The 15,970-nt window shown below is 37.4% G+C and overlaps 1 protein-coding gene across 2 annotated transcripts in view; it reads right to left on the bottom strand.

Moving 5' to 3' along the window:
- Positions 1-15,529, bottom strand: part of LOC132817063 (extended synaptotagmin-3-like) — a 138,956-nt gene extending 123,427 nt beyond the window's left edge. Inside the window, exon 1 of one of the 2 annotated variants that reach the window (XM_060827155.1) lies at positions 14,877-15,529. In XM_060827155.1, the coding sequence (XP_060683138.1) occupies positions 14,877-15,251 (375 nt within the window). In that variant the 5' untranslated portion in view covers positions 15,252-15,529. The remainder of the gene's footprint in view (positions 1-14,876) is intronic. The other variant, XM_060827154.1, reaches the window with a different exon arrangement.
- Between the last annotated feature and the right edge of the window lie 441 nt (positions 15,530-15,970).

The raw sequence follows: 15,970 nt of genomic DNA, 5'->3' as shown, positions 1-15,970 counted from the left end.
TTTCCAATACGGCTAGACCATACTGCATTGAAAATTGTGCCAAAATGTCCCATCAACACTTTGCTGTGATCTGTTCTATTTTGCTTCAAACGACTTTGAATGATTAAAATCAAAATTGCATCCAAGTCTTGAGCTCTGCATCAGAATCCCTAATTTTAACATGGAACAAACAAGTGACAAAGTTACTTACCTTCAAGTTTTAGGCTCATCTTCTGATATAGGATCCTACAGAACTTACTAAGTCCAAGAATTCTTGCAGAGATCAGTACAGAGAATCTTCATAAAAATCATGCTCCCTTTCACTGCAGTAACTGCTGTATTTTGTTAACTGTTTACAGCATAAACTACTTTGAGGTGCAATGGAGGACTATCAAATGTGTAACATTAGTGAGTGAGGGGTAGCTGGGAAAGGTGGTAATCAGGTTATTTCACAAATGTAGTTAGGTGATGTCATCAGGTGAAGTTGGTGAGGATAAGGCAAGGAGCCAGGATGGGAAGCAAAAGCTCAATGAACAGTTACGCAGGAATTAGAACTGTTTTTAAATTAACCTAATATTTCCCTACGGTACCTACCTAGATAGCAAAGGAAGTCAGAACTTTCCAAAGTCTTGAATTCTAACTCAGAGCTGGAAATATTTCACAGAAAGTGCCTATCAGAAATTTAAGCTTCTTGGCCAATTCCCACATTTCCCCGGAATTAGGACTTTGAAGGGATTCTGAAATATATCTTGTTGGGTACATCTGATTTCTGACCATCCAGAGACTGAAAGATCTAGGCACTGGTGTTTGGCACCTGGGGGAAAGATAAAGTAACCACCTGTTCCTTTACATGGACTGACAGGCACTCTGAAATTGGAATGAACATATTCTAATCTTTGCTTCCTGAAGTGTCATTCAATGGTTGGGCAGTTGTTGCCTTTTGGAATGTTAGACCGAGGTTCAATTTCTAATGGGTTTCACTGCAACAGATGTTACATTCATTTGTGAACAAACATAAGTTTCAAAGTGCAACATAAACTAATTGTCCCTTTGACCTGATCTGTTGACAAGCTAATTAGGATTCCAAATGTTGTTTCTCAAATGCATTTCTCAGTATCATTGATATAGAAGTTATTAAACAGGAAGATGTTCATTTTCTCTCAAAATTTATATTATGTTCCATTGTTGTTGGATTTTGAGAGCTGTACATAGTGAACAGTGGATGAGTGATTACGATCTCAAGGCATATAGGTGGCACGCAGAGATATGTGTGATCTGATAAGTAATAGAGGATAAATGGCAATATAGAATGGTACAGGTGATCGGAGGGGTATGAACTAGCATTGGGTGAAGAGGAAGGGAGATGTGAAATTTTGGACCCTATAAACACCTCCACACCCACATTCATTTTGCACACGTGTGAGAAACCACACATGGATCAGGTGTGCAGTTTACGAGCCACAAAAATGTCCGGGTCAGCATTTTTGCAAACACAGCAAGATTCAAACCAATGTCTCTGACTAATTATAATCACTGCAATGCATTCTTTATCCTTCCAATGCTATTTACCTGCAAATGTTCAAAACAGAGGCCGTGGCTATTTTTCAGGAACCAACTAAATTGCCAAACTAATGCAGAGGACGCAATTGTTCAGCTAGCGTACTTCCTTGTTGCCCATAAAGAACTGTGGGCAAAAATACCAAAGCAGAATTTTCCAGAATGCTTTGCCATAATTACAAATCAAAGAAACTAACTTTGGGCATTTTATTTGCGGAATCATGTGCTGCAAAATACCGACCGAAACCCTTTAACAATTACTTATAAAAGCTCCATCTTTGTACAAAATTCAAGTTCATATTAAATTTCCTGGATTTATTCAAAGTGGTTCAGATTTTGTGGTAGTAATAATTATAAATTTGTCAGCATTTATGATCATGACTTCTTTAAAAAAAATCTTACATGTGTGTTCTTGAATGTGGAAATCCAGATGTTGCTGCCAGTAATTGTACACTTCTCTAGAGATTGGAATTTTGAATTCCAGTCTTAAAGTCACTCAACTATCACAAGCTTGCCTTCTTACACTACTTGCCTCTCTGTAGAAACTAGAAAACACAAGTGACATTGTTGAAGGAAGCACAGCTTTCTTTATAATGGTATAGTAATTCCAAGCTTACTGAACAGCACTGATACTGAAAAGCTAACTTCTAATTTGCTGAATGTCAAATTTTTCAATAATAAAATAATTCACATTTCAGTAGGTTTTAAGGCTTGATATTTCAACATTCCATTTTATTCCCATGTGCATATTCATGTTATTTATTTAGTTCTCTATAAAATTTAAAGTAAAGCTTAATATGTGAATTTTAGTTTTGCGAAAAAAATTTAAAAAAGGTGACTAGGTTACTTAACCTCTGCTTAATAGCATCATAGTAACAATCTGGATGCTCAGGCATCCAGCAACAAAGTTCAAACAAATACTGTGATGGAGACATCCCAGCCACAGGAAATTGCAACTTTTGTACTCAGTGGTAAGTTGTGTCATTTCATTGCTGACCAGAAAATCAAAACTTGCATCTGTATGCCTCATATGATCAATGTGTCAACTGGTCAACAAAAATTTAATTTCTGGGTTTTACAGCATATCCCTGCATTTTCTAAATGAAATATTCATTGGTTAAATATAATGCTGATTCTAAAAGTCTGAGACTATTAGTCTCCATACACACGCAACTCCACTGGAACAATCTTTTCAATGACAATAGCCTAGTTCATGAAGTTGGGAAAATGGGACAGAATAGGTAAAAAGAGATGGATAATGAGACACTGCAGTCAAAGAAAGCAGCCAAGTCACAACTGCCCCTCCATCTGCACTGAGTTTAGTCCAGATTTTCATTCTGATTTAGGCCAAGGAGAAACTGCAGACATCTTATTTTTAGATTTTTTGATATAAATTTGACTGGCAAGATCAGTAGAGATGATTCAAATTTTACAAAATTTCTGCAGAGTGCAATTTAGAAAATGAAGGGTCTATATTAGCTTGAAAAAATCAATATCATGTTTATACTGTCTTGATGTGAATCACTCAGCATAAGAGGACATTCCAGTTTAACAGACAAAATTATAAAGATGACATTGTGTAATTGGTTAACACACAACAATGCAATGGTGGCTCTGAACAGGGTTCCTTGGAGAAAACACCCCTGTAAATCACAGAAGCCTCATACACATTTAATGCTCCCAGGAGCAGTAACTGCCTGCAGCCAGAGCTTCGGTTCCTCCCTCAATCCAACCAGCTGGCAGTACTACAGTCTCAGGTCCTATAATCAACAATTCCTAGGACTGAGACTATATTAAGGGTTTCCTGACAGTGAGAGGAGAAAAGGCCTGGAGTCTTGGTGGAGACCAAGCATGGAGAGACCACCCATGGGATGCTGTTCAAAAGGGTGGACTCCCAATGTGGATAGGAGTCCTTTAAATTCTTCAGTTCCTGCCCAAGGAAACAGAAAGCTTCCTTCCTGCCCAAATTCCCGCTGCCCAAACTAGGTCTTCCCTGCACATTGTAAAATTGTGAATAAAATTAATGGCCAGCTGTTTCATTGTTACTTGGTTTGAATTCATTTGATATTTCTGCCATCTGCAATATTTTGTTTCTATAATGAACTGACTGCATTGTCCAACTTAGTGTAAGCTTCTATAAACAAAAGTATTGGACACTGCAAGAACACATAGTTGGTGCAGCATTTATAGCTCTAGTATAGTCTATTTGTCTACAATAGAATTGCTTAATTAAAAATTTAATTGAGCACATCTTTCACGTTTATATTGCTTATACCTTGTTAAGATTGAATACATGAATAGACCATATTGTTTGAATAAAACTGTGCAGTTCTATTGAACAGGATGTATCGTTTTAATTGCATTTACATCAGTATTTAAAGTCTGGATTTCAATGAAATACTTCATATTTTTTGCGATCATAAGTGACAATACTTAAATGTTCTAAATGTTCATAAATTGTGCTTTAATATTAATGTAGGTTATAATTTTTTAAATAAGCTCAAACATCATAATTGTAGCTTATTTCCAATAATGGTAGCCAGTTTGTACCAATGTTTTAGGAACAAAAAACATGTTGTTTTGTTGTGTTTTGTATAAAATATTATGATTTTTATGCATCATGTATAAATTATTGGTTGGTACTTCACAATGGGATAGCATGTAATTTTCATTGCATCATCAGTTTGTTGCATGTTCAGCTATGAACCACAGAATCTGAAGAACAGTTGTCATATTGGAATTGAAACATTTAACTGTTTCTCTTTTCACAGATGCTGCCAAAACTGCTGAGCTTCCCCAGCACTTACTACCTTGAATTCAATCAATTCGTTGACCTTTGGTCCTTCTTTAACATTACGGCACACATCTGCTCATATACAAATAAATTCTACTTCAGTGGAAGATTACTGCATTGTGTATAAATTATTTTGGGTGGTGAAGAAAAGAAAATAATAGGTGGTGACAAACTTTCAAACCTGCCTGCTTTCCACTTTAGAAAAGGTGTGGCAGAGATCAGGGTGGACGACAAATGCATATACTGGAGTGATCAGAGACATGTTATTGATGACTGAACATTATATCCAAGTGAAATATTAAATAGAAAGATGGTTAGCATTTGGAGTGCATTCTAATGTGGTCAAACCATTCAAAAGTTTGTCAGAGTTAAAGCAGTAAAATATAATTGCTAAATGGATAAAAATGAATGAATTACACTAAACTGGGAGAAAACCTACACAGGTGAAATACATAAATTTTATTCAGGAAGTCACATAAATAAACATTCAGCTCTTTGATCAATTATTCTACTAATGCATCCATGTGCTACTTGATTTTGATAGAAAGTTTCTGTGCTAGAGGGTTCAGGTTGAAGTTCCAGCTAAGGAAGAATGGACATTGGGATGAGTTATAACTCTCCCCAACAAGTTGACAAAAAGTAAAGACTTTCCTATGCCTGTTTTTCCAATACATTAATTTAGCAGCAGAATGGCCTGCACTGGATGGTCTAGTTCCACTGCCAAGTTTGTTGGTCCACTCAAATATCAAAATTAAAGATGTAATGATGTCTATTTAAAGAGAAATCCGTGATCAACAAATGGCAAGAGTTGAGCCTGCTCAATTTCTCAATTACCCTAGCCAGCTGAAAATCACTTTTTTTTTGAAAAAGCACAAAACAAAATATCCCCTTACTCCAGAGTAGATGTGATCATCTGCAAACATCTGTTCTGTTCCAAGTTCCTTCTTAGACTACTTAACCTATGGGTGGTTGCTGTCAATATACTAGAACAGACTGGCTTCACTTGTTAGCCAAGTCTATTATCCTGAGCACAATCAATTATTCAACATCTGCACCAAACAGCTTTGATTATTAAAATAATTTCCTCACCTCTAAATAGAATGCAAAACCCATTGCTTTACACACTCAGTAATACATCTTATTTTAATTATCAGGATTTTGCATTTCTTTGGTGCTTATCCTATTTAAACCCAACATTAAAAATATCTTCAAACCAGACTGTTAAGGATTAATTATTAAAAGGTTAACTGGAGGCCTTAGAGTGCAGGTTCATAGTTCCTTGAAAGTAGAGTCACAGATAGATAGGATAGTGAAGGCGGCATTTGGTATGCTTTCCTTTATTGGACAAAGTATCCAGTGTAGCAGTTGGGATGTCACGTTGCAGTTGTACAGGACATTGGTTGGCCACGTTTGGAATACTGTGTGCATTTTTGGTCTCCATGTGTAGGAAGAATATGGTGAAACTTGAAAGGGTCTAGAAAAGATTTACAAGGATGTTGCCAGGGTTGGAGGATTTGAGCTAGGGAAGAGGCTGAATAGGCTTGTTTTCCTGGAGCATTGGAGGCTGAGGGATGACCTTCTAGAGGTTCATAAAATCATGAGGGACATGGGTAGAATAAATAGACAAAGTCTTTTCTTTGAGGCAGAGGAGTCCAGAACTAGAGAGCATATGTTTAGGGTGAGAGAGGAAAGATATAAAAGGGACATAAGGGACAACTTTTTCCACACAGAGGGTGGTGCATGTGAGCTGCCAGAGGAAGTGGTGGAGGCTGGTACAATTGCAGTACTTGAAATGGATCTGAATGGGTATATGCATAGGAAGGGTTAGAGGGATATGGGCCAAGTTTTGGCAAATGGGACTAGATTAGATTGGGATATCTGGTCGGCATGGACGAATTGGACGGAAGGGTCTGTTTCCGTGCTGTACGTCTCTATGATGTTATGAACTGGACATGACAATGATCAACTGATGTAGCACAAAAAAAAGCACATAAAAAACAGACCTGATGCAAAAACAGCCTACACTGACTGGGGGGGGGGGGGAAATTGTTTGACTTTGAAGGGCAGTGGGAATTGTTTGCTTACCTATCTACATGAGGTCTTGGTCCCCAATTATATTTAAGCAGTGGAAAGGTACCGAAGTCATTATGAAATGGGGATTCAGCGCATACCTTAATATTATTCTAAGTGTGAATATCAGATACTTTACCCTGTTCTTGGGATTCTTCACCATCAGGCCAGGTGTTTGCTACACCGGTGCTATGGGATCTGAGAATTAAGCTCAGAGTGCCATCATCGCCAAGGTTCCCAATGGATAGAAGGCAATGAAAGACTCACTTGTACACACACATACACAAACACACACTAAGCTGATCAGTTTGCTTCACATTAAAGTGCATGCCTTCTTGTATTAATTTTGATTCAAACGGAACAGAATCTATTAGGTACTTGCAGCCTAATAGTACACCTTAGTTTACAAATTCTCAAAAATGTTGATGTGGTGAGGTTGCTTTCTCTCTTCTCTCCGACCTTGTTGTGAAACTGAACAAATATTTCACAGGTTCAATGAATGGGACAAAAATAGCAGCTTGAAATCTGAACAATATGTTTATAACATGGGACTTTGTAATAAATGTAGAGCTTGGAAGCACCACTTTAGCATTATAAACAGAAACAAACTTTAAAATTTAAATCTCAGAGAACCATCTGTTTTGCTTCAGAGGTGTCTTATGTACTGACTGAGCCTAGATTTCTGGACTACGTGACCTGGATTTGGTTCCTTAAACTGAGGTATTAACACTCCAATCATATTTACTGGATGGAAACAATTCTAAATACCTGCTTTACAACCCTTACAGTTACAGAGAGAAGCAAAAGACAGGAAGGGAAATTTTACAACAAAGACAGTGATGAAAGGAACTCCTGAAACAAACAGATTATGTACTTAAGAAATTTCATGTTACAGGAAACCAATTTGCAAAATGGGAGGTTTGTACTCTCAGGAAGGAAAGAAGGCACTGCTTACTTCCTTCGCCACAGCAACACTTAAGTGGACTCTGCTATCATCAAAAAATAGTTCCTCAGATCATTGCTAAACAATTTTTAAAAAAAATCTTCATTTGAATTTATTCCAATTGATGGAATTTACCAGAAAAAAGGAATATGAAAATAACAAGAGTGCATTGCTGATATTTTCAAGAATGATTTCAGCCAGTTGAGAACTCAATGTATAGTAACTCAAATATCTGAGGAATGTTTGAAGTGTATCTCAGTGAAACCTGAAATTAAAACTGATCAACCATTCAATTTATCTACTTCAAAAACATTCAATTTGGAAACTTATTTATAAAGTTTGACCTCATTTATATTTTTGATTAGACATTTCAGTTCAGTTCTTATCCAACTGTAAAATTATTAATGTAAACTGTTTTGTGTAATTATGCTTATTTTGTCTTTAAAAGATCTAATAACTGGCTCAGATTCAGAGTGGATTCTCCATTTTAAATCAACAGACCAAACAGGGGAATTAAGATAGCAATTGCAAATATGTACTTAGGTGTGAATGATTCACATTAAAACCTGTTTTCATTCAATCTTCAACTGCACATGTAAATTTACGGCGAAGAATAAAACAGAAAAAAGGAACAGCTTTTGCAGTAATCAAACTTATCTGTAGAATACATTAAATGTTGTATGTCTGAATTTTTTTTTCTTTTTGCGATTCTCAATATACTCAAATCTTTAGACCTCAATTAAATAATCAAAAAATTCTTCAATTTGCTATTATAGACCAACTCGCTGAATGTATATGATTATTTATTTGATTGTTCTGAAGATAATGGTCAAACTATTATAGTAATTGTTTACCTATGTAAAAGGTACATCTTTCAATATTTGATAAGGTACTATACTTCATATTCTTTTCAAGATTGAGTTCTGCCCAGTGTACACTGAAGCTTAAAAACATAAGATTCACTTCTTTTGTTCATTTTACATGAGAGAACAAAGGTACAAAGCAGTATTTAAATGGAGAAAAACTGCAGAAAGCTACAACACAAAAGGGCTTAGGGGCCCTTTTGAATGACACACAAAGCTAGCACAGAGGTGCAGCAGGTAATCAGGAAGCTTAAAGAAAATTGACCCTGACTTCAGGGGACTTGGAATATATAAGAGTGGAGACGCTACATTACAAGGGTCTAGTGTACAAGAGTACTGACAGCAGTCTTCATTCCCGTAAGAAAAGATATCATTTCATTGGAGGCAGTTCAGAGAAGATTCACTAGGATGATCTCCCATAGGAAGGGATCGTCTTAGGAGCAAAAGTATTAACCAGATTGTGACTCTACTCACTGGAGTTTAGAAGAATAAGGTGATCTTATTGAAACATCTAGGATTCATAAAAGGGCTTGACAGGTAATTACTGAGAGAGAGGATGTTTCCCTTCATGGAAGAGTCTAGGACTAGAATATGCAGTCTTAGAATCAAGGGGCACCGATTGAGAGTCTGATGAGCAGGAATTCTCTCAAGACAGCTGAGTGTCTTTGGAAATCTTCCCCCCACAGCTCGCTGTAATAAAGTCCTTGTGGATATTTAGGGCTAGATGGATAGATTCTTGATTAATATGAGAATTAAGGTTGACAGGGAAAGGGCAAGAAAGTGGATGTGAGGAATTTTGAGTCAGTCGTGATCCTACTGAATGGTGCAGTATGCTCAGGGGCGGAATGGCTTGTTCCCATTTCCACTTCATATGGTCTTTTGTGGCAAAACTTAGTCAAACTAAGCAGAATGCTCTGCTGGCTAATGGAATATAAAGTAACTCCTGCAATAAACAAGACAACCAGGAATAATATTTTATACCCTTTGAAGGCATAGGAAGATGAATATTCATATTTCTTTTAATTATGAAGACAAATATAGTTTACTCAAGTATATGTAAAAAGTACATCTTTCAATAATTGCCAAGTTACTATTCTTCATTTATGTGCAAGATTAGGCAGAATTCAATGTACACCATGGAACTGGTGAACGATTTTGAAATGGTGAAAATGATATTTTATCCATTGTAAATTATAAATTAATAAATTATTTTATACAATGAAATTAAAAGCCGTTTGACAAAAATCAAGAAATATATTGTTACAAATATATTTGTTGTTTTGAATTCAGATAGAATTGATTTATGAAAATAAGACTTGCTTAATCTTTGATCTGATGCTAACTGACATTTTGCACTTCCAGCATTTTTTGCTGTTTCAAATTGTCTATGCCTGCACTTTTGCTTTTTATTTGAATCTTTGACTGAAACAGTTATTCTTCGTATTTTTCCAAAGAAAATAAGAATCAAAACTATGTAGTGCTACTAAAGTAACAAATTTAAATTGAAATGTTCCATGAAATTATAAAATGGGAACTGTCCTATGAGAACAATTCCACCAGTACATCACAATTCTCTTTCTTTTAAAGTCATAGAGACATACAGCACTAAAATGGACCCTTCGGTCCAACTCGTCCATGCCAACCAGATATCCTAACCTAATCCAGTCCCATTTGCCAGTACTTGGCCCATATCCCTCTAAACCCTTCCTATTCGCATCCCATTCAAATGCTGTAATTGTACCAGCCTCTACCACTTCCTCTGGCAGCTCATTCCACACAAGCATCTCCCTCTGTATGAAAAATTTGCCTCTTAGGCTCTTTTTATCTCTTTCCCCTCTCACCTTAAACCTATGCCCTCCAGTTCTGGACTCCCCCACCTCAAGGAAAAGATCTTGTCTATTTATCCTATCCATGCCCCTCAGGATTTTATAAACTTCTAGAAGGTCACCCCTCATCCTCCAACACCAGGGAAAATAGCCCCAGCCTATTCAGCCTCTCCTGTAGCTTAAATCATCCAACTCTGGCAACATCCTTGTGAATCTTTTCTGAATCCTTTCAAGTTTCACAACATCCTTCCAATAGGAAAGAGATCAGAATTGCATACAGTATTCCAAATGTGGCCAAACCAATGTCCTGTACAGCTACAACATGACCTGGCAACTCCTGTACTCAATACTCTAACCAGTAAAGAAAAGCATACCAAACATCTTCACTATCCATCTACCTGCGACCCTACTTTCAAGGAAAAATCCTGCAAAATTTCTGTTCAGGTGCTTATCCACTTACTTTTTGAAAAACATGACTGAATTTACTTGACTACATGGAGTGCATTCTAGATCATGACTTGGAGATGCCGGTATTGGACTGGGGTGTACAAAGTTAAAATAAAAATCACAACACCAGGTTATAGTCCAACAGGTTTAATTGGAAGCACTAGCTTTTGTAGCGCTGCTCCTTCATCAAGTGGTTGACAACCACCTGATGAAGGAGTGGCGCTCCGAAACCTAGTGCTTCCAATTAAACCTGTTGGACTATAACCTGGTGTTGTGTGATTTTTAACTTTGCATTCTAGAGCATACTTACACCTTTCCTTGCTCTCAGCTTTTTGTACGTTCCAATGGTCACCACATTGCTAGTTGACTGTTCTTCAAATCGTTTGAAGAATGTATGAAGTATGGCTCTTTTTCAGATTTGGTGCATGGATTTAAAGCTGGATGCCTTTTCTACTATTAATCCTACCTTATTTATCTGTGCTGCAAGCTGGCATAGATACATGCTGACTTACCTGAAGCTTTGGCCGTGACAGTTTTTGTCCTACAATTGCTAGGATAAGACTTGACCCAGGAGTCTTCTAGCTCACAGTGAGGATTGCTGACAGAGTCCTACTTTCTCCAGATCCTAATCAGATACTGTAAAAACATTCGTTGTGGATTGACATCCTTTGGTCTTGACCCTTCTGCCATTGTAACCAGTTTATCTTCACTTACTTACATATGCCTTCATGATTTAACAACACACAAATACCCGTCAATCTTATCTCTACGGTGAACCTACATTTGAAACATTTAACTGAAATGCCTCATTCTTGGAATTTTTCTTGTGAATCATATTTGCAGACTGTCTAATTAATTGATGTATTGTTGAGAACTGTGTACACTGCTCAATTTGAGACTGAGGATTGCAGATCAGAGCTCAATTTGAGACTGTTAGATAAAGTGGTGGATGTAGGTAAAGTTACAAGACATTTTGACAGGTACAGGAGTACGAAAGGTTGAGAGATATGGACTAAATGCAGGCAAGTGGGATTAGTTTAGTTTTGGAAATTTGGTCAGCACAGATAAGTTGGACCAAGAGGTCTGTTTCCATGCTGAATGACTACGAACCAAGTGTTTCATGAGTGTTTGTCTTAACTTCCCTTATTTCGTACTCTGTGCAATAATTTATTAATCCCAAGATTCTATATGACCTTCAACCAATTTTACAACATGTTCTGCCATCTTGTTGAGTATTCCTGGGTCCCTCTACTCCTGCACCCTCTTTGGAATTGTATTCTTTGGTTCACATTACCTCTGCTCAATCTTGCTAACTAAACGCACCACTTTATACTTCTCTTCATAAACATTTCCTCTCCCATATGTCCACCCATCCTGCATTCTCCAAAAATCTATCCTACAGTTCATGATGTTTCCAAGTTTTATGTTAAAAGCACATTTCGAAACGGTTCAGAGTTTTGAAATTGAGTTCCGAGGAATGGTCACTTGGTCCGAAATGTTAACTCTGATCTCTCTCCACAAGTGCTGCCAGACTTTCTGAGCTTTTGCAGCCTGTGCACTTCTTTCAGTTTTGAAATCATGTCTTGTACAAAGTCTAGTCATTAATATGATCAAGAAAAGGACTAGCACCAACCTATCAAAACATACTTGCTACTACTCATTCATACCTGTCATTCAGCAAATGTGCTATGCTTGCTGCCACTGTCTCGGTTCTAAACATTTATAAAATTCTACACTAAATAAATGATAATATTTATTCTGCATCTATAGGGTGGCATCAAGAAATATAATAATTGCATTACAGGCATAGCAGTAAATATTGGCCAGGAGTTGGATAAGTATTAATTTTTCAGGAAGTCTGATTATCTGGGAAAGGCTCTGCACGTAAATAACATAATCATAAACACGCTAAGTACTGGGCCAACTCAATAATTATACTATGAAGGAACATGGGTCCCTTAAGCTTATTCCACAATTTAGTCAGCTCATGACTAATTTACCTTGAATAGCAGCAGCTTTTCAAAATTAATGGAATTAATAATGGAAAATAGAGAAAACATTACAGAAGAAATGTGAAATAACTGTAAAATAATATCCATCAAAACCCTTAAGATCCCTGTCAAGTTCAAAAAGGTATAAATATCAACAATGAATCAAGCAGTTGGGAGATAACCAGACAGAATAAAAGCAGCTTTGTATTTACAATTAGAGAAATATCCAGGAAAGCTGCAATCTAATATTGGCCATCAAATCCAATTCACTCCTAACAATTCCAAAGAAGAGTCAGTGGATTTGAAATTTTAATGCAGCTTCTCTCTGCAAGGACACTGCCAGACCTACTGAGTTTCTCCAATACTCTGTTTCTAATTTATCCTTCATTTCAGTATAATTGTTCAGGAAGTCTGTGTACTGTATATGTTGGCAATTAAATGATGAATGATTAGGCGGAGTAGATTTGAATAAATTAAAATAGATGAAAAGGGCGCAATGACTTCAAAATTAGAAAATGTTCTTGATTTTGTTCAGCTTTCAGAAATGGTCTCATTATGCAGTGATATTTGCTGATATTTTATTTGCCATTATCCTGGACAGAATATTTAAAAGTCCTATATTATACATACCCTATGCTACATTCCATAAATTGTTTTAGTGATTATAAATCAATTTAGTGTTAGTGTTAATTACACTGACAGGATATTCTTGCCATCCAGACATTTTAAAGGAACTCTAACATCTGCTATCATATTCTTGGTTAAATGCTGTAGGTTTGACCTCAGAAAAGCCAAAAGAACCATCAATGTGCAACCTATTAACACATTTAGCTTCAAAACCGCTGTTACTGCTTGGCACAAATTGACCTTTTCTGTACTTTATTAGATTATATTTTACAGTGGAGGAGTTCAATAAAATCAGTTGAAATTATACCTTGGTGCTTTTCTGGATGTAATCTCCCTGATGAACAATTATAACTAACAAAAGGAATACATTCCATTGAAATTTAATAACGAGCATTTCCAATATTACACAGGAATGTGGAAATTATAAATTAATCTGCAAAATGTTTTCTATGACTGGCTTCTCATACAAGATATAAATGAAGAATTTCACCTGAACCACTTATGTCATGTACCACAAACACTTCATAGTCATGCCAGAAATATTTTGTTTTTTTTTGTCCTGGGGTTTAAAATACCCTAGCAAACAGAATAAGTACTGGTTTTAATGTAATCTTATTCATTAGTTTATTTGTTTTCACAACAGCAAAAACAGTTGAACACAGCAAAGATAAACATTCCTTGTGTCAGTTCTGCATCAGTGCCAGAGCTGATAAAGATCTTATCTAGTCAAGGTGGTCTCAACTAATTGTACTGTGCAAACTGCAGAAATCTGGAGGAATTTTCATAAACAACTCAGTAGCTTGTGGAGCAATTATTCTCAGCTCTGAACGACTGAAAATAGAAGACAATCTCAGTCATGTTGAAGTCACAAGCCTCACTTGCAGACAGAAACTGTTAATAAGTGCAAGCATCTTTGCCTGCATGGATCAGTTCCATAGCAAATGTGGGTAAGAAATATAAACACAGCTCAACGATTGGGGGTGGGGGTGAATGTTTTTAATAGCATATTCCACAAGGTAATGAATAACTTTCAAACTGCAGGCTATTTAAATATAAAAAGTGATAAATAACCAGTTAAATATAGATGCATGTTGTCAAAGATTTCCCTGGGCTTCTTCAGTTGTCATTTTTTTTAAAAAAAGGACCTGCACGCTAAATCAACTGGATAACTTCCTGGTCTATTTGAAGTAGCAGGCTCTCTTTTCCAGGCTATCAGACCTGCTATATCCTGTAGCGTTTTCTTTCGTTGTTTTTCACACGGTCTGTCATTTCACACCAACGTGCAGCCGAAGATTATACGATTTTATTCTAAGGTCTTTTAGATATTTGCTAAACGAACCGGCCGTCTTATTCTTATTGAGAAAGAATTACGATTTATAACACTGCGGAATTTAACCATTGCAGGGACACGCAGCATTTATGGAGTGACAAACTGAGCATGATACTTCTGTGGAATCATAACGGAATACCAGATTTATGTAAATATTTGCTTTCATTAGATCTTTAGAAAAGACCAATAAGATTTTGTGTGCTAAAATGCTGGAGTAATAATCAGCTAACAAAAGTTTCTAAACTATCACCCGGAAACAGCAAGATCCATTGAGGAACCCTGTGCTGCCATCTGGTTGCCAAGTAACAATAAATCTGAAATGACAGTGATTATAAATTGCGCAGATGAATAAAACAGGTTCCTAATAGGATACGCCTGTATGCACATTAACACATTGTCTTAAACATCTGATTTGACTTTAATTTTGCTTAATTGACGATTATACCCACCCAGGCTGGAAGATCTTGCTTAATCTCATTAGTAATCACAAACTTTTCATCCTCCAGAAACTGCAATGCTGTTTGCCAACGCGCAAATTTCCAGCCTCTGTTCCTCTTCCACCAGATCCACAGGATGAGCCCGAAGGCGATCCAGGTGAGGCTCAATCCGAAGTATCCGGTCAGGTAGACGGGGAAGAGGTAGCTGAACGCCTTAGCGAATTGTGTCAGCAGGTCCATCAAACCCGGCACCAGGGTGTCGCCTGAGCTTTCTCTCAGCTCATTGTACACAACCTCCGAGGACACGGACGCTCGCCGCTCGGAGAATGAGATACTCTCTCTCGGTCGGAACCTCTTGCTTTCCCCGGCGTCGGCGGCGGCTGGCATGTTTGCTAATTGGCAGACTCCACTCCAACAGCCCCAGCAGGTTTAGGTCGGGCACACCTAGCTTCCACTTCAAACTTCTCCGATCAATAAGAAGCAGCCCCTACCCTCCCGCACCGCCACTCCTCAGCACATACAGAAGCCGTCCCAGTCTTGCCTTTAATCCTCCGATCCCCCCTGCACTGGGAACGACCCCAATTTCTGGCTGGAGTCGCGTTTGAAACACTTTCCAAGCTCCCTCCAACCTCTCATTACCGTCTAAAGCAAACGTCCGCCTACACTCGAGACACTCCCCTCTGCTCAGATATTACTGGCTCCTCCCTACTCTCTCTCTCTCTCTCTGGCTGGGGAACTTGTTGATTTTCTGACTGTTGCTTGTTAACACCGAAACCGAAACCCACATCCGAAATACAACTCCTCGGGTCGAATTGAACATTCGCGTCTTTATTTTAATAGATATTTAAAGTGCACATCACAACATCCATCGCCTTCCTCTCTCCAAAAATAACCTGCACGACAGAGTGTAATGGATCTGCCCCTCGAAATTGCTTTAGTTGAATCCAATTCCTGCCTAATTCAGACTACTGACAAGAACAATCGATGTTAGCGAGTATATTTGCAGATTCGCAGAAACAAGCACGTACCCAGTCTGAAGTAAACAGCGTGAGATGACTTTATTTTAAAACCAATACGAAAATAAGACACGTGAAATATAACAAGCA

Source organism: Hemiscyllium ocellatum, chromosome 7 (assembly GCF_020745735.1).
Source record: "Hemiscyllium ocellatum isolate sHemOce1 chromosome 7, sHemOce1.pat.X.cur, whole genome shotgun sequence".
Lineage (NCBI taxonomy): Eukaryota > Metazoa > Chordata > Chondrichthyes > Orectolobiformes > Hemiscylliidae > Hemiscyllium > Hemiscyllium ocellatum.
Note: the sequence above shows the minus strand (reverse complement) of the source record. Positions and strands in the feature narration are given on the sequence as shown.